This window comes from Salvelinus alpinus, chromosome 5 (assembly GCF_045679555.1).
Source record: "Salvelinus alpinus chromosome 5, SLU_Salpinus.1, whole genome shotgun sequence".
Lineage (NCBI taxonomy): Eukaryota > Metazoa > Chordata > Actinopteri > Salmoniformes > Salmonidae > Salvelinus > Salvelinus alpinus.
The window spans coordinates 7,344,874-7,364,657 of record NC_092090.1 but is presented as its reverse complement, the minus strand read 5'-3'; the positions used below and the strand labels follow the sequence as shown (position 1 = coordinate 7,364,657).

The 19,784-nt window shown below is 49.4% G+C and overlaps 1 protein-coding gene across 13 annotated transcripts in view; it reads right to left on the bottom strand.

Moving 5' to 3' along the window:
* Positions 1-19,784, bottom strand: part of vps13c (vacuolar protein sorting 13 homolog C) — a 229,896-nt gene that overhangs the window by 146,558 nt on the left and 63,554 nt on the right. For all 13 annotated transcript variants that reach the window (XR_011674951.1, XM_071400446.1, XM_071400445.1 and 10 more), the window contains 9 exons: positions 18,297-18,403; positions 14,529-14,769; positions 13,509-13,647; positions 10,820-10,920; positions 10,302-10,444; positions 8,105-8,297; positions 7,231-7,345; positions 6,584-6,720; positions 4,207-4,333 (listed from right to left, as the gene is read on the bottom strand). Coding sequence is in view for 12 of the 13 variants with exons in the window: in XM_071400446.1 (XP_071256547.1) it covers positions 4,207-4,333; positions 6,584-6,720; positions 7,231-7,345; positions 8,105-8,297; positions 10,302-10,444; positions 10,820-10,920; positions 13,509-13,647; positions 14,529-14,769; positions 18,297-18,403 (1,303 nt within the window). In the remaining variant the exon portion in view is untranslated. The remainder of the gene's footprint in view (positions 1-4,206; positions 4,334-6,583; positions 6,721-7,230; positions 7,346-8,104; positions 8,298-10,301; positions 10,445-10,819; positions 10,921-13,508; positions 13,648-14,528; positions 14,770-18,296; positions 18,404-19,784) is intronic.

The following is a 19,784-nucleotide window of genomic DNA, read 5'->3' as shown; positions in this document are numbered from 1 at the left end:
CATGGGTTGCTAATACAGAAGATTTATAGATGCAACAACTAGCATGGGGTGCTAATACAGAAGATCTGGAGATGCAACAACTAGCATGGGTTGCTAATACAGAAGATTTATAGATGCAACAACTAGCATGGGTTGCTAATACAGAAGATTTATAGATGCAACAACTAGCATGGGTTGCTAATACAGAAGATCTATAGATGCAACAACTAGTGTGGATTGCAATACAGAAGGTCTAGAGATGCAACAACTAGCATGGGTTGCTAATACAGACGATATATAGATGCAACAACTAGCATGGGTTGCTAATACAGAAGGTCTGGAGATGCAACAACTAGCATGGGGTGCTAATACAGAAGGTCTATATAGATGCAACAACTAGTGTGGGTTGCTAATACAGAAGGTCTATATAGATGCAACAACTAGCATGGGTTGCTAATACAGAAGGTCTATAGATGCAACAACTAGCATGGGTTGCTAATACAGAAGGTCTATAGATGCAACAACTAGCATGGGTTGCTAATACAGAAGATCTGGAGATGCAACAACTAGCATGGGGTGCTAATACAGAAGATCTGGAGATGCAACAACTAGCATGGGGTGCTAATACGGAAGATCTGGAGATGCAACAACTAGCATGGGGTGCTAATACAGTGTGTATATGATTGTGCCTTTGGCTACTGGACAATGAAATAAAGTTGAAAACCAATAGAACATGAGAGAAAAAGACTAGTGGTTTCAATGGTACATGGAAGTCTTTATAAAACAAAAGACTAGTGGTTTCAATGGTATATATCTTTATAAAACAATAGACTACTGGTTTCTATGGTATATGTCTTAATAAAACACTAGACTACTGGTTTCTATGGTACATGTCTTTATAAAACAATAGACTAGTGGTTTCAATGGTATATGTCTTAATAAAACAATAGACTACTGGTTTCCATGGTATATGGAAGTCTGTATAAAACAATTATTGCCTGCATGTTTGGTAGGATTTAACCGAGCACACCTTGGAGCAAGCTAAGACACGCCTCATAATATGTAGTAAAACATTCAGGTTTCAAACAATGAAGTATACGTTCTTAAAATGCATACTGCCTCCAGCTCGTTGCAAAGAGGAGTGTGACGTGCTGAAGCCTGCCTAGTGGGAAGCCTGCCTAGTGGGAAGCCTGCCTAGTGGGAAGCGCGCTTCAAGTGACCAGTTAAGAAATATAAAAGGTTGCTCTGTTTAAATATTGGACATCAAAACCGTTTTTAAACAAGTAATTGCATTTAGAGTTGTTGCTCAGTGATTTGGCTTATGAAAGGCAGCTTAGCAGACGGGCAGTCTGCCGCTGTGTGATCAGCTGTAGCAGCACCGCTGTATGGTCAGCTGTAGCAGCACCGCTGTGTGTGCTCAGCTGTAGCAGCTGTATGATCAGCTGTAGCAGCACCGCTGTGTGATCAGCTGTAGCAGCTGTATGATCAGCTGTAGCAGCACCGCTGTGTGATCAGCTGTAGCAGCTGTATGATCAGCTGTAGCAGCACCGCTGTATGATCAGCTGTAGCAGCTGTATGATCAGCTGTAGCAGCACCGCTGTGTGTGCTCAGCTGTAGCAGCTGTATGATCAGCTGTAGCAGCACCGCTGTGTGATCAGCTGTAGCAGCTGTATGATCAGCTGTAGCAGCACCGCTGTATGATCAGCTGTAGCAGCTGTATGATCAGCTGTAGCAGCACCGCTGTGTGATCAGCTGTAGCAGCTGTATGATCAGCTGTAGCAGCACCGCTGTATGATCAGCTGTAGCAGCTGTATGATCAGCTGTAGCAGCACCGCTGTATGATCAGCTGTAGCAGCTGTATGATCAGCTGTAGCAGCACCGCTGTGTGATCAGCTGTAGCAGCTGTATGATCAGCTGTAGCAGCACCGCTGTATGATCAGCTGTAGCAGCTGTATGATCAGCTGTAGCAGCACCGCTGTATGATCAGCTGCAGCAGCACCGCTGTATGATCAGCTGCAGCAGCGACGCTGTGTGATCAGCTGTAGCAGCACCGCTGTATGATCAGCTGTAGCATCACCGCTGTGTCATCAGCTGTAGCAGCACCGCTGTGTCATCAGCTGTAGCAGCACCGCTGTATGGTCAGCTGTAGCATCACCGCTGTGTGATCACCGCTGTATGATCAGCTGTAGCAGCACCGCTGTGTGATCAGCTGTAGCAGCACCGCTGTATGATCAGCTGTAGCAGCCACGCTGTGTGATCAGCTGTAGCAGCACCGCTGTATGATCAGCTGTAGCAGCCACGCTGTATGATCAGCTGTAGCAGCCACGCTGTGTGATCAGCTGTAGCAGCACCGCTGTGTGATCAGCTGTAGCGGCACCGCTGTGTGATCAGCTGTAGCGGCACCGCTGTATGATCAGCTGTAGCGGCACCGCTGTGTGATCAGCTGTAGCGGCGCCGCTGTGTGATCAGCTGTAGCAGCGGCGCTGCTGTGTGATCAGCTGTAGCAGCGGCGCTGTGTGATCAGCTGTAGCAGCGGCGCTGTGTGATCAGCTGTAGCAGCGGCGCTGTATGATCAGCTGTAGCAGCACCACTGTGTGATCAGCTGTAGCAGCACCGCTGTGTGATCAGCTGTAGCAGCACCACTGTGTGATCAGCTGCAGCAGCGCCGCTGTATGATCAGCTGCAGCAGCCCCGCTGTGTGATCAGCTGTAGCAGCACCGCTGTGTGATCAGCTGTAGCAGCACCGCTGTGTGATCAGCTGCAGCAGCGCCGCTGTATGATCAGCTGTAGCAGCCCCGCTGTGTGATCAGCTGTAGCAGCTCCGCTGTGTGATCAGCTTTAGCAGCACCGCTGTGTGATCAGCTGTAGCAGCACCGCTGTGTGATCAGCTGTAGCAGCACCGCTGTATGATCAGCTGTAGCAGCACCGCTGTGTGATCAGCTGCAGCAGCACCGCTGTATGATCAGCTGTAGCAGCCCCGCTGTGTGATCAGCTGTAGCAGCACCGCTGTATGATCAGCTGTAGCAGCACCGCTGTGTGATCAGCTGCAGCAGCGCCGCTGTGTGATCAGCTGCAGCAGCGCCGCTGTGTGATCAGCTGCAGCAGCCCCGCTGTGTGATCAGCTGCAGCAGCCCCGCTGTGTGATCAGCTGTAGCAGCCCCGCTGTGTGATCAGCTGTAGCAGCTCCGCTGTGTGATCAGCTGTAGCAGCCCCGCTGTGTGATCAGCTGTAGCGGCACCGCTGTGTGATCAGCTGTAGCAGCACCGCTGTGTGATCAGCTGTAGCAGCTCCGCTGTGTGATCAGCTGTAGCAGCGCCGCTGTGTGATCAGCTGCAGCAGCGCCGCTGTATGATCAGCTGTAGCAGCCCCGCTGTGTGATCAGCTGTAGCAGCTCCGCTGTGTGATCAGCTGTAGCAGCACCGCTGTGTGATCAGCTGTAGCAGCACCGCTGTGTGATCAGCTGTAGCAGCACCGCTGTATGATCAGCTGTAGCAGCACCGCTGTGTGATCAGCTGCAGCAGCACCGCTGTATGATCAGCTGTAGCAGCCCCGCTGTGTGATCAGCTGTAGCAGCACCGCTGTGTGATCAGCTGTAGCAGCGCCGCTGTGTGATCAGCTGCAGCAGCGCCGCTGTGTGATCAGCTGTAGCAGCCCCGCTGTGTGATCAGCTGTAGCAGCCCCGCTGTGTGATCAGCTGTAGCAGCTCCGCTGTGTGATCAGCTGTAGCAGCACCGCTGTGTGATCAGCTGTAGCAGCACCGCTGTGTGATCAGCTGTAGCAGCACCGCTGTGTGATCAGCTGTAGCAGCACCGCTGTGTGATCAGCTGTAGCAGCCCCGCTGTGTGATCAGCTGTAGCAGCTCCGCTGTGTGACCAGCTGTAGCAGCTCCGCTGTGTGATCAGCTGTAGCAGCCCCGCTGTGTGATCAGCTGTAGCAGCTCCGCTGTGTGATCAGCTGTAGCAGCACCGCTGTGTGATCAGCTGTAGCAGCACCGCTGTATGATCAGCTGTAGCAGCCCCGCTGTATGATCAGCTGTAGCAGCCCCTCTCTCTCTACATCCACTCATATTCCTCCCATCAATCAACAGGCTCAAATGTATTATTATTTCACAATGGGATCTTCTATTTCCTTCTCCCGGAGACAATTATATTTATCTGCTTTTCATTTTTTTGTATTGGCTATTACCGGCTAACGGAAACCCCGGTGTGTGTGTGTGTGTGTGTGTACCTGACTTGCTGTAAAGGACCTGGACACTGCGTAGCTCCAGTGAGTACTTCTCGTAGGCACGGTCCATAATCTCATCCAGGGAACTGAAACTGGGTGATTGGGGGTTCCCCTGGTCCACACTCACCAGCTACACACACACACACACACACACACACACACACACACACACACACACACACACACACACACACACACACACACACACACACACACACACACACACACACACACACACACACACACACACACACACACCTTTAAAATTATGACACAATAAAACAATAGGGTGTTGTTGCCGTCATTATTCTAGAACCTGTCTGCTCTCACCTGTAGACTACCCGTCTGCTCTCACCTGTAGACTACCCGTCTGCTCTCACCTGTAGACTACCCGTCTGCTCTCACCTGTAGACTACCCGTCTGCTCTCACCTGTAGACTACCCGTCTGCTCTCACCTGTAGACTACCCGTCTGCTCTCACCTGTAGACTACCCGTCTGCTCTCACCTGTAGACTACCCGTCTGCTCTCACCTGTAGACTACCCGTCTGCTCTCACCTGTAGACTACCAGTCTGCTCTCACCTGTAGACTACCAGTCTGCTCTCACCTGTAGACTACCAGTCTGTTCTCACCTGTAGACTACCAGTCTGTTCTCACCTGTAGACTACCAGTCTGCTCTCACCTGTAGACTACCTGTCTGTTCTCACCTGTAGACTACCCGTCTGCTCTCACCTGTAGACTACCCGTCTGCTCTCACCTGTAGACTACCCGTCTGCTCTCACCTGTAGACTACTCGTCTGTTCTCACATATAGACTACCTGTCTGTTCTCACCTGTAGACTATCCGTCTGTTCTAACTTGTAGACTACCTGTCTGCTCTCACCTGTAGACTACCTGTCTGCTCTCACCTGTAGACTATCCGTCTGTTCTCACCTGTAGACTACCTGTCTGTTCTCACCTGTAGACTACCTGTCTGTTCTCACCTGTAGACTACCTGTCTGCTCTCACCTGTAGACTACCTGTCTGCTCTCACCTGTAGACTATCCGTCTGTTCTCACCTGTAGACTACCTGTCTGTTCTCACCTGTAGACTACCTGTCTGTTCTCACCTGTAGACTACCTGTCTGCTCTCACCTGTAGACTACCCGTCTGCTCTCACCTGTAGACTATCCGTCTGTTCTCACCTGTAGACTACCTGTCTGTTCTCACCTGTAGACTACCTGTCTGTTCTCACCTGTAGACTACCTGTCTGTTCTCACCTGTAGACTACCTGTCTGTTCTCACCTGTAGACTACCTGTCTGTTCTCACCTGTAGACTACCTGTCTGTTCTCACCTGTAGACTACCTGTCTGTTCTCACCTGTAGACTACCAGTCTGTTCTCACCTGTAGACTACCAGTCTGCTCTCACCTGTAGACTACCAGTCTGCTCTCACCTGTAGACTACCAGTCTGCTCTCACCTGTAGACTACCCGCCTGCTCTCACCTGTAGACTACCCGTCTGTTCTCACCTGTAGACTACCCGTCTGTTCTCACCTGTAGACTACCCGTCTGTTCTCACCTGTAGACTACCCGTCTGTTCTCACCTGTAGACTACCCGTCTGCTCTCACCTGTAGACTACCCGTCTGCTCTCACCTGTAGACTACCCGTCTGTTCTCACCTGTAGACTACCCGTCTGCTCTCACCTGTAGACTACCTGTCTGTTCTCACCTGTAGACTACCCGCCTGCTCTCACCTGTAGACTACCCGTCTGTTCTCACCTGTAGACTACCCGTCTGCTCTCACCTGTAGACTACCCGTCTGCTCTCACCTGTAGACTACCAGTCTGCTCTCACCTGTAGACTACCAGTCTGCTCTCACCTGTAGACTACCAGTCTGCTCTCACCTGTAGACTACCTGTCTGTTCTCACCTGTAGACTACCAGTCTGCTCTCACCTGTAGACTACCAGTCTGTTCTCACCTGTAGACTATCCGTCTGTTCTCACCTGTAGACTACCAGTCTGCTCTCACCTGTAGACTACCAGTCTGTTCTCACCTGTAGACTACCAGTCTGTTCTCACCTGTAGACTACCAGTCTGCTCTCACCTGTAGACTACCCGTCTGTTCTCACCTGTAGACTACCCGTCTGCTCTCACCTGTAGACTACCAGTCTGCTCTCACCTGTAGACTACCAGTCTGTTCTCACCTGTAGACTACCTGTCTGTTCTCACCTGTAGACTACCAGTCTGCTCTCACCTGTAGACTACCAGTCTGCTCTCACCTGTAGACTACCCGTCTGCTCTCACCTGTAGACTACCAGTCTGTTCTCACCTGTAGACTACCCGTCTGCTCTCACCTGTAGACTACCCGTCTGTTCTCACCTGTAGACTACCCGTCTGCTCTCACCTGTAGACTACCAAAGTCTATGATCATCAGGTCAGACTTGGCGTGGTAGAAGCCAGACTTAGGCACCAGCAGGTATGAAGGCTTTAGGTCAATCTTCAGGTCCAGAACCTTCCGGGTCTCAATGATGTGAGACAGACCTGCACAGAGGACACAACAATCATCAATAGATGTTAGATAATGTAGATAATATAGAACCAGCCAGAGATAAACATCTACCTGGCACTGTGTGTTTGACTATGCCTATGACGGCTGTAATAACATCTTATGTAGCAGTTATAGAAGCTTTATGAACACATACGTAATGTGTTTCCTGTTTCTCTGTACCCACCAGTGGCTGTCAAAGTGTTTCCTGTTTCCTGTACCCACCAGTGGCTGTTAAAAAGTGTTACCTGTTTCCAGTATCCACCAGTGGCTGTCATAAAGTGTTTCCTGTTTCCTGTACCAACCAGTGGCTGTCATAAGGTGTTTCCTGTTTCCTGTACCCACCAGTGGCTGTATTAAAGTGTTTCCTGTTTCCTGTACCCACCAGTGGCTGTTATAAAGTGTTTCCTGTTTCTCTGTACCCTCCAGTGGCTGTCATAAAGTGTTTCCTGTTTCCTGTACCCACCAGTGGCTGTCATAAAGTGTTTCCTGTTTCCTGTACCCACCAGTGGCTGTCTTGTCCTTGATCTCCTCCAGCTTGGAGAGAGTAGCTGACGTCAGCACCTCCAGGTCCACTCCCTTCCCCGTCTGAAAGAACTCTGCCATGCTGTTCACTGTCAGCTGACAGAGAGAAACACACACACACACACACACACACGTTTATTTCCCCGTCTGAAAGAACTCTGCCATGCTGTTCACTGTCAGCTGACAGACACACACAAGACTTGACTTTAGTGACCAGTGACTTTAGTGACTAGTGACCAGTGACTTTAGTGACCAGTGACTTTAGTGACCAGTGACTTTAGTGACCAGTGACTTTAGTGACCAGTGACTTTAGTGACCAGTGACTTTAGTGACTCCACAAAGGGCAGGATAGTAACGTACTATACAGTGTGAATTTGAATACATGTACAAACTGTATATAGACCACATGCATGGAGAATAAACATGGTAATATGTAACATGAAATATTAGCAATAACAGCCATTAATACATTGGAGAAGGAGTGACCTGCACTACTTGGTTAAAGACAGGACTTCATAGGGCAGGTTGTTACCATTAATGACATCATTAATGAGGCTTAATCATATATAAATAAGAGAGAGACAGAGAGGCAGAGAGAGACAGAGAGAGACACAGAGTAACACAGAGGCAGAGAGAGACAGAGAGAGACAGAGAGAGACAGAGAGAGACAGAGAGAGACAGAGAGAGACAGAGAGAGACAGAGAGACAGAGAGACAGAGAGAGATTCCACATTGTCAGCTTTAATTTCTGAGTCTTTCCCGGTTAGAGGAAGGTCCTTAGATGGGAGAGATGACAGCAGCAGACAGGACCGTGACAGGGAAATACGTGAGTGAGGGTGTGTAAACCCATACACACCGAGTCATAGATGACCTCTACAGGCTGGGAGTGGACTCTGAGCAGCTGCTCTGCAACACTGTCCTCTGGGTTGACTTCAAACAGGATGGAGAGCAGAGAGGAGGTGGAGTCCCCTACTGACGCTATGAGAGAGGGGACAGCTCCCTGCTGTTCCAACCCTGTTACGTACCAGTGCTCTAACGCTGCCTCCACCCTGGGAGAGGAGAGGGGAGAGGAGAGGATAGAGAGAGAGGGGAGAGGAGAGGATAGAGAGAGAGGGGAGAGGAGAGGGGAGAGGAGAGAGGGGGGGGAGAGGAGAGGAGAGAGAGGGGAGAGGAGAGAGGAGAGGGGATAGAGGGGATTGAGAGGGGAGAGGATAGATAGGGGAGAGAGGGGAGGAGAGGAGAGAGAGAGGGGAGAGAGGGGAGAGGGAGGATAGAGAGGGGAGAGGAGAGGAGAGAGAGGGGAGAGGAGAGAGGAGAGGGGATAGAGGGGATTGAGAGGGGAGAGGATAGATAGGAGAGAGAGGGGAGAGGAGAGAGAAGAGAGGAGAGAGAGGAGAGAGAGGGGAGAGGATAGAGAGGGGAGAGGATAGAGTGGGGAGAGGATAGAGTGGGGAGAGTGGGGAGAGTGGGGAGAGTGGGGGGAGTGGGGGGAGAGGGGGGAGAGGATAGAGTGGGGAGAGAGAGGAGAGGGGGATAGAGGGGAGAGGATAGATAGGGGAGAGAGGGGAGAGAGGAGAAGATAGAGGAGAGGAGAGAGGAGAGGGGATAGAGAGGAGAGGAGAGAGGAGAGGGGATAGAGAGGAGAGGAGAGAGGAGAGAGGAGAGAGGAGAGAGGAGAGGGGAGGAGAGAGAGGAGAGAGGAGAGGGGATAGAGAGGAGAGGCGAGAGGAGAGGGGATAGAGAGGAGAGGACAGAGGAGAGGGGATATAGGGGAGAGAGAGAGAGGAGAGGGGATAGAGAGAGGAGTGGATAGAGAGGAGAGGAGAGAGATCAATAGTTAATCAACAGTTGTATAAAATGTTCCTTAATGTTTTCTCTCGTGTGTTCTTGCTTTGACAACACAAATGCATTTTTTGTGACAACACAAAAACCTTTTGTGAGTATGTGAACTCACGACTGTCTTGGTGTGTTTGGACCATGTTAGTTTGTTGATGGGACTGTGGTGGTTTGCTTGAAACATGTAGGTATTACCGACTGGGTCAGGGAGAGGTTGAAAATGTCAGTGAAGACACTTGCCATCTGGTCAACACATGCTCTGAGTACACGTCATGGTAATCCGTCTGGCCCTGCAGCCTTGTGAATGTTAACCTGTTTAAAAGTCTTGCTCATATTGGCTACGGAGAGCGTGATCACACAGACGTTTCGAACAGCTGGTGCTCTCATGCATGGTTCAGTGTTGCTTGTCTCGAAGTGAGCAAAGAACGTATTTAGCTCGTCTTGTAGGCTCGCGTCACTGGGCAGCTTGCGGCTGGGTTTCCCTTTTTGTATTCTGTGACAGTTAGCAAGCCCTGGCACATCCGACGAGCATCAGAGCCGGTGTATTAGGATTCAATCTTAGTCCTGTATTGATGCTTTGCCTGTTTGATGGTTCATTGGACGGCGTAGCGGGATTTATAATAAGCATCTGGATTAGTGACCCGCTCCTTGAAAGTCATCAGCTTTAGCCTTTAGTTCAGTACGGATGTTGCCTGTAATCCATGGCTTCTGGTTGGGATATGTACGAACGGTTACTGGAGACGACATCGCCGATGCACTTAATAATTGGGGCCGGTGGTAAACTCCTCAATGCCATGGGATGAATCCTGGGAACGTATTCCACTCTGTGCAAGCGAACCAGTCCTGTAGTAACGGACCACTTCCGTATGGAGCGCCTCACTGTTACTTCCTGTTTGACTTTTTTGCTTGTAAGTGTAACGGATGTGAAATTGCTAGCTAGTTAGCGGTGGTGCGCGCTAATAGCCTTTCAATCGGTTACGTCACTTGCTCTGAGACCTTGAAGTAGTTGTTCCCCTTGCTCTGCAAGGGTCGCGGCTTTTGTGGAGCGATGGGTAACGATGCTTCGTGGGTGACCGTTGTTGATGTGTGCAGAGGGTCCCTGGTTCGCGCCCGGGTCGGGGCGAGGGGACGGACGTAAAGTTAAACTGTTACATAAGCAGGAATCAGGAGGAACCAGGTTGTGATTAGGGAAAGGAAGAGGAAGAAAAGAGACCCACTTGATGGCCTGAGCCCCGGGTCTCTGGGAGACGGTGGTGCTGAGGTCGATCATCTGAATCTTCAGGATCTCTGGTATGTTGGGCTCCTCCCTCACCGTGATGGACGTACGGAACAGCTTGAAGGTCACCACCACCGCCACGTACTGGAGGGCACAGAGAGGCACACAGGGGAATAAACACACAGAAACAGACACAGAAACAGGTGTAAACGGGCTTTGTTTGTCAGGGAGCTGTCAGTACCAACACAGAAACAGGTGTAAACGGGCTTTGTTTCTCAGGGAGCTGTCAGTACCAACACAGAAACAGGTGTAAACGGGCTGTTTCTCAGGGAGCTGTCAGTACCAACACAGAAACAGGTGTAAACGGGTTTTGTTTCTCAGGGAGCTGTCAGTACCAACACAGAAACAGGTGTAAACGGGCTGTTTCTCAGAGAGCTGTCAGTACCAACACAGAAACAGGTGTAAACGGGCTTTGTTTGTCAGGGGGCTGTCAGTACCAACACAGAAACAGACACATACCTGCTTGGGTAAGGCCAGGTTGTGAGAGCTACCACTGTATCCGATGGCCGTGTAGAGTTTAGCCTTCTCATCAGCAGACATCAACTCTTCAATGCCTGTACCTAAAAAGGGGAGGGTTAAACATACAGAACACCAATCAACGATGGTCAAACATACAGAACACCAATCAACGATGGTCAAACATACAGAACACCAATCAACGATGGTCAAACATACAGAACACCAATCAACGATGGTCAAACATACAGAACACCAATCAACGATGGTCAAACATACAGAACACCAATCAACGATGGTCAAACATACAGAACACCAATCAACGATGGTCAAACATACAGAACACCAATCAACGATGGTCAAACAAACAGAACACCAATCAACGATGGTCAAACACACAGAACACCAATCAACGATGGTCAAACATACAGAACACCAATCAACGATGGTCAAACACACAGAACACCAATCAACGATGGTCAAACATACAGAACACCAATCAACGATGGTCAAACATACAGAACACCAATCAACGATGGTCAAACACACAGAACACCAATCAACGATGGTCAAACATACAGAACACCAATCAACGATGGTCAAACATACAGAACACCAATCAACGATGGTCAAACACACAGAACACCAATCAACGATGGTCAAACACACAGAACACCAATCAACGATGGTCAAACACACAGAACACCAATCAACGATGGTTAAACATACAGAACACCAATCAACGATGGTTAAATATACAGAACACCAATCAACGATGGTCAAACATACAGAACACCAATCAACGATGGTCAAACATACAGAACACCAATCAACGATGGTCAAACATACAGAAGACCAATCAACGATGGTCAAACATACAGAACACCAATCAACGATGGTCAAACACACAGAACACCAATCAACGATGGTCAAACACACAGAACACCAATCAACGATGGTCAAACACACAGAACACCAATCAACGATGGTCAAACACACAGAACACCAATCAACGATGGTCAAACACACAGAACACCAATCAACGATGGTCAAACATACAGAACACCAATCAACGATGGTCAAACATACAGAACACCAATCAACGATGGTCAAACACACAGAACACCAATCAACGATGGTCAAACACACAGAACACCAATCAACGATGGTCAAACACACAGAACACCAATCAACGATGGTCAAACACACAGAACACCAATCAACGATGGTCAAACACACAGAACACCAATCAACGATGGTCAAACAAACATAACACCAATCAACGATGGTTAAACATACAGAACACCAATCAACGATGGTCAAACATACAGAACACCAATCAACGATGGTCAAACACACAGAACACCAATCAACGATGGTCAAACATACAGAACACCAATCAACGATGGTCAAACATACAGAACACCAATCAATGTGTTCCCTGGTGTTCCCAAGGTTCCACGTGAGGACGATCAGGGCCCGGATCCATCAAGAATCTCAGAGTAGGAGGGCAGATCTAACATCAGTTTGACTAGTTTGTTAGTTAGTCTCTTGAGGGTTAGCTGGTTGTTGGTTAGTCTCTTGAGGGTTAGCTGGTTGTTGGTTAGTCTCTCGAGGGTTAGCTGGTTGTTGGTTAGTCTCTCGAGGGTTAGCTGGTTGTTAGCCTCTTGAGGGTTAGCTGGTTGTTAGTTAGTTAGTCTCTTGAGGGTTAGCTGGTTGTTAGTTAGCTAGTCTCTTGAGGGTAAGCTGGTTGTTAGTTAGTCTCTTGAGGGTTAGCTGGTCGTTAGTTAGTTAGTCTCTTGAGGGTTAGCTGGTTGTTAGTTAGTCTCTTGAGGGTTAGCTGGTCGTTAGTTAGTCTCTTGAGGGTTAGCTGGTTGTTAGTTAGTCTCTTGAGGGTTAGCTGGTCGTTAGTTAGTCTCTTGAGGGTTAGCTGGTTGTTAGTTAGTCTCTTGAGGGTTAGCTGGTCGTTAGTTAGTCTCTTGAGGGTTAGCTGGTTGTTGGTTAGTCTCTCGAGGGTTAGCTGGTTGTTAGCCTCTTGAGGGTTAGCTGGTTGTTAGTTAGTTAGTCTCTTGAGGGTAAGCTGGTTGTTAGTTAGTCTCTTGAGGGTTAGCTGGTCGTTAGTTAGTTAGTCTCTTGAGGGTAAGCTGGTTGTTAGTTAGTCTCTTGAGGGTTAGCTGGTCGTTAGTTAGTCTCTTGAGGGTTAGCTGGTTGTTAGTTAGTCTCTTGAGGGTTAGCTGGTCGTTAGTTAGTCTCTTGAGGGTTAGCTGGTTGTTAGTTAGTCTCTTGAGGGTTAGCTGGTCGTTAGTTAGTCTCTTGAGGGTTAGCTGGTCGTTAGTCTCTCTTGGGTTAGCTGGTCGTTAGTTAGTCTCTTGAGGGTTAGCTGGTTGTTAGTTTGTTAGTCTCCTGAGGGTTCGCTGGATGTTAGTTAGTCTCTTGAGGGTTAGCTGGTCGTTAGTTTGTTAGTCTCTTGAGGGTCAGCTGGTTGTTAGTCTCTTGAGGGTTAGCTGGTTGTTAGTTAGTCTCTTGAGGGTTAGCTGGTTGTTAGTTAGTCTCTTGAGGGTTAGGTGATAGCTTGTGTATTTGAGGAGACTGATGAACCACTAACTCTCCTCATCCTTGGTGTCCTGTTCCTGATAGTGAGTGAGTGAGTGAGTGAGTGAGTGAGTGTGTGTGGTGAAGGAGGAGTACTCACTCTCTTCCTCCTGGGTTTCCTGTTCCTGCTCTTTCTTCTTCCCATCCTTCCTTCCAAAGAAGCTGCTGAAAAACCCTCCTCCCTGCTTCTGTCCGGCCACAGCCTTCTTAGTTACCACCTTCTGCCCTGACCGGATCACCTGGAGGAGGGAGGGAGAGAGAGGAGGGAGGGAGACAGGAGGAGGAGGGAGAGAGAGGAGGGGGAGGGAGAGAGAGAGGAGGAGGAGGGAGGGAGACAAGAGGAGGGAGGGAGAGAGAGGAGGGGGAGGGAGGGAGGGAGAAAGAGAGGAGGAGGAGGGAGAGAGAGGAGGGGGAGGGAGACAGGAGGAGGAGGGAGAGAGAGGAGGAGGGAGAGAGACAAGAGGAGGGAGGGAGAGAGGAGGAGGAGGGAGAGAGACAAGGGGGAGACAAGAGGAGGGAGGGAGGGAGAGAGAGACAGGAAGAGGGAGAGAGGAGGGAGAGAGAGAGAGACAGGAGGAGGAGGGAGAGAGAGAGAGGAAGAGGGAGAGACAGGAGGAGGGAGAGAGGAGGGAGAGAGATAGACAAAAGGGAGAGACAGAGACAGGAGGAGGGAGACAGACAGGAGGAGGAGGGAGGAGGGAGACAGGAGGGAGGAGAGAGACAGGAGAAGGGAGTGAGACAGGAGGGGGAGGGAGAGAGGAGGAGAGAGACAGGAGGAAGAGGGAGACGACAGGAGGAGGAGGGAGACAGACAGGAGGAGGAGGGAGACAGACAGGAGGAGGATGAAGACAGACAGGAGGAGGATGAAGACAGACAGGAGGAGGAGGGAGACAGACAGGAGGTATACAGGAGGAGGGAGACAGGAGGAGGATAAAGGGAGACAGACAGGAGGAGAGAGACAGGAGGAGGAGGGAGACAGGAAGAGGGAGAAAGAGCCAGTTCAGACACAGGTCCATGGGGAGAACCCTCCACAAAACCCCCCATTGACCTGGTTTCTAAAAACCCAGTAATATACAGAAGATGACTCTTGGTTAACGGGTTTAACAGATATTATACAAACCTCCATCTGTGCTTGTTGCCGGGCTAAGGTGATGTTGAAGACGTCCAGGCTCTTCTCCAGGTCCTGTATCAGTTTCTCTTGGTCCTCTCTGACTTTACCCTGCGTTGTGAGTAGTTTGGCCTTGTAGGCTGCCCTGTAGGCCTTCAGAGTGCAGCGGTGCTTCCTGATGTTGGACCACGACCACATCTTGTTGAAGCGTCTGATGTGAACGTCCAGAATGCTGTTCATACTGTACTTCCACCTGGGAACACCGTCACACAGTAGTTAAGGTGCTGTTCATACTGTACTTCCACCTGGAAACACCATCACACTGTAGTTAAGGTGCTGTTCATACTGTACTTCCACCTGGAAACACCGTCACACCGTAGTTAAGGTGCTGTTCATACTGTACTTCCACCTGGAAACACCGTCACACCGTAGTTAAGGTGCTGTTCATACTGTACTTCCACCTGGAAACACCGTAGTTAAGGTGCTGTTCATACTGTACTTCCACCTGGAAACACCGTAGTTAAGGTGCTGTTCATACTGTACTTCCACCTGGAAACACCGTCACACTACAGTTAAGGTGCTGTTCATACTGTACTTCCACCTGGAAACACCGTAGTTAAGGTGCTGTTCATACTGTACTTCCACCTGGAAACACCGTAGTTAAGGTGCTGCTCATACTGTACTTCCACCTGGAAACACCGTCACACCGTAGTTAAGGTGCTGTTCATACTGTACTTCCACCTGGAAACACCGTCACACCGTAGTTAAGGTGCTGTTCATACTGTACTTCCACCTGGAAACACCGCCACACCGTAGTTAAGGTGCTGTTCATACTGTACTTCCACCTGGAAACACCGCCACACCGTAGTTAAGGTGCTGTTCATACTGTACTTCCACCTGGAAACACCGCCACACCGTAGTTAAGGTGCTGTTCATACTGTACTTCCACCTGGAAACACCGTCACACCGTAGTTAAGGTGCTGTTCATACTGTACTTCCACCTGGAAACACCGTCACACCGTAGTTAAGGTGCTGATCATACTGTACTTCCACCTGGAAACACCGTCACACCGTAGTTAAGGTGCTGTTCATACTGTACTTCCACCTGGAAACACCGTCACACCGTAGTTAAGGTGCTGTTCATACTGTACTTCCACCTGGAAACACCGTCACACCGTAGTTAAGGTGCTGTTCATACTGTACTTCCACCTGGAAACACCGTCACACCGTAGTTAAGGTGCTGTTCATACTGTACTTCCACCTGGAAACACCGTCACACCGTAGTTAAGGTGCTGTTCATACTGTACTTCCACCTGGAAAAACCGTCACACCGTAGTTAAGGTGCTGTTCATACTGTACTTCCACCTGGAAACAACGTCACACCGTAGTTAAGGTGCTGTTCATACTGTACTTCCACCTGGAAACACCGTCACACCGTAGTTAAGGTGCTGTTCATACTGTACTTCCACCTGGAAACACCGCCACACCGTAGTTAAGGTGCTGTTCATACTGTACTTCCACCTGGAAACACCGCCACACCGTAGTTAAGGTGCTGTTCATACTGTACTTCCACCTGGAAACACCGCCACACCGTAGTTAAGGTGCTGTTCATACTGTACTTCCACCTGGAAACACCGTCACACCGTAGTTAAGGTGCTGTTCATACTGTACTTCCACCTGGAAACACCGTCACACCGTAGTTAAGGTGCTGTTCATACTGTACTTCCACCTGGAAACACCGTCACACCGTAGTTAAGGTGCTGTTCATACTGTACTTCCACCTGGAAACACCGTCACACAGTAGTTAAGGTGCTGTTCATACTGTACTTCCACCTGGAAACACCGTCACACAGTAGTTAAGGTGCTGTTCATACTGTACTTCCACCTGGAAACACCGTCACAACGTAGTTAAGGTGCTGTTCATACTGTACTTCTACCTGGGAACACCGTCACACCGTAGTTAAGGTGCTGTTCATACTGTACTTCCACCTGGAAACACCGTCACACCGTAGTTAAGGTGCTGTTCATACTGTACTTCCACCTGGAAACACCGTCACACCGTAGTTAAGGTGCTGTTCATACTGTACTTCCACCTGGAAACACCGTCACACCATAGTTAAGGTGCTGTTCATAATGTACTTCCACCTGGAAACACCGTCACACCGTAGTTAAGGTGCTGTTCATACTGTACTTCCGCCTGGAAACACCGTCACACCGTAGCTAAGGTGCTGTTCATACTGTACTTCCGCCTGGAAACAACGTCACACCGTAGTTAAGGTGCTGTTCATACTGTACTTCCCCCTGGAAACACCGTCACACCGTAGTTAAGGTGCTGTTCATACTGTACTTCCACCTGGAAACACCGTAGTTAAGGTGCTGTTCATACTGTACTTCCACCTGGAAACACCGTCACACCGTAGTTAAGGTGCTGTTCATACTGTACTTCCCCCTGGAAACACCGTCACACTGTAGTTAAGGTGCTGTTCATACTGTACTTCCCCCTGGAAACACCGTCACACCGTAGTTAAGGTGCTGTTCATACTGTACTTCCACCTGGAAACACCGTCACACTGTAGTTAAGGTGCTGTTCATACTGTACTTCCACCTGGAAACACCGTCACACCGTAGTTAAGGTGCTGTTCATACTGTACTTCCACCTGGAAACACCGTAGTTAAGGTGCTGTTCATACTGTACTTCCACCTGGAAACACCGTAGTTAAGGTGCTGTTCATACTGTACTTCCACCTGGAAACACCGTCACACCGTAGTTAAGGTGCTGAGATGTTGATCAATGGGCATTGTGTCCCCGTATAATAAAACCTCAACCCGAAGTTTAAAAATAACACTCGGTGAAACTCCCGACACAACAATATCCTAACAACATGTCCGCAGGTACACACCCCTCAATTATGGATTTTTCAACAACAACTAAAAATATTTAAAAAGTTCAAATTGTGTTGACCCCATCCTGATAAACAGATACCATGAACAACATTGACTAGTACTGCTCATTAGAATGTATGGAGTGGTGACTGGTTGGCTGGCTGGTTGGCTGGCTGGTGACTGACTGGCTGGCTGGCTGACTGGTTGACTGACTGACTGGCTGGCTGGCTGGCTGACTGGTTGGCTGACTGGTTGGCTGACTGACTGGCTGGCTGACTGGTTGGCTGACTGACTGGCTGGCTGACTGGTTGGCTGACTGGATGGCTGGCTGGTTGACTGGCTGGCTGGCTGGCTGGCTGGTTGACTGATTGACTGACTGACTGGCTGGTTGACTGGCTGCCTGACGGGCTGGTTGACTGGCGGGTTGACTGGCGGGTTGACTGGTGGGTTGACTGGCGGGTTGACTGGCGGGTTGACTGGCTGGCTGGCTGGTTGGTTGACTGACTGGCTGGTTGACTGACTGGCTGGTTGACTGACTGGCTGGTTGACTGACTGGCTGGTTGACTGACTGGCTGGTTGACTGACTGGCTGGTTCACTGACTGGCTGGTTGACTGACTGGCTGGTTCACTGACTGGCTGGTTCACTGACTGGCTGGTTCACTGACTGGCTGGTTCACTGACTGGCTGGTTCACTGACTGGCTGGTTCACTGACTGGCTGGTTGACTGGCTGGCTGGTTGACTGGCTGGCTGGTTGACTGGCTGGCTGGTTGACTGGCTGGCTGGCTGGTTGACTGGCTGGTTGACTGGCTGGTTGACTGGCTGGTTGACTGGCTGGTTGACTGGCTGGTTGACTGGCTGGTTGACTGGCTGGTTGACTGGCTGGCTGGTTGACTTACCAGTGCTTGGCATTTGTGTGAACAGGTACTTCAGGTCTGAACTTCCTGTAGGGTCCATTCTTCACCATGCAGTCTATAGACTGTAGCAGGTCCACCATGGTTAGGTACTGAACAGGAAGAGACAACATGATATCAGTCTATAGACTGTAGCAGGTCCACCATGGTTAGGTACCAGTCTATAGACTGTAGCAGGTCCACCATGGTTAGGTACTGAACAGGAAGAGACAACATGATATCAGTCTATAGACTGTAGCAGGTCCACCATGGTTAGGTACTGAACAGGAAGAGACTACATGATATCAGTCTATAGACTGTAGCAGGTCCACCATGGTTAGGTACCAGTCTATAGACTGTAGCAGGTCCACCATGGTTAGGTACTGAACAGGAAGAGACAACATGATATCAGTCTATAGACTGTAGCAGGTCCACCATGGTTAGGTACCAGTCTATAGACTGTAGCAGGTCCACCGTGGTTAGGTACTGAACAGGAAGAGACAACATGATATCAGTCTATAGACTGTAGCAGGTCCACCATGGTTAGGTACTGAACAGGGAGAGACAACATGATATCAGTCTATAGACTGTAGCAGGTCCACCATGGTGAGGTACTGAACAGGAAGAGACAACATGATACCAGTCTATAGACTGTAGCAGGTCCACCATGGTTAGGTACCAGTCTATAGACTGTAGCAGGTCCACCATGGTTAGGTACTGAACAGGAAGAGACAACATGATATCAGTCTATAGACTGTAGCAGGTCCACCATGGTTAGGTACTGAACAGGAAGAGACAACATGATATCAGTCTATAGACTGTAGCAGGTCCACCATGGTTAGGTACTGAACAGGAAGAGACAACATGATATCAGTCTATAGACTGTAGCAGGTCCACCATGGTTAGGTACCAGTCTATAGACTGTAGCAGGTCCACCATGGTTAGGTACTGAACAGGTAGAGACAACATGATATCAGTCTGTAGACTGTAGCAGGTCCACCGTGGTTAGGTACCAGTCTATAGACTGTAGCAGGTCCACCATGGTTAGGTACCAGTCTATAGACTGTAGCAGGTCCACCATGGTTAGGTACCAGTCTATAGACTGTAGCAGGTCCACCATGGTTAGGTACCAGTCTATAGACTGTAGCAGGTCCACCATGGTTAGGTACTGAACAGGAAGAGACAACATTATATCAGTCTATAGACTGTAGCAGGTCCACCATGGTTAGGTACTGAACAGGAAGAGACAACATGATATCAGTCTATAGACTGTAGCAGGTCCACCATGGTTAGGTACTGAACAGGAAGAGACAACATGATATCAGTCTATAGACTGTAGCAGGTCCACCATGGTTAGGTACCAGTCTATAGACTGTAGCAGGTCCACCATGGTTAGGTACCAGTCTATAGACTGTAGCAGGTCCACCATGGTTAGGTACTGAACAGGAAGAGACAACATGATATCAGTCTATAGACTGTAGCAGGTCCACCGTG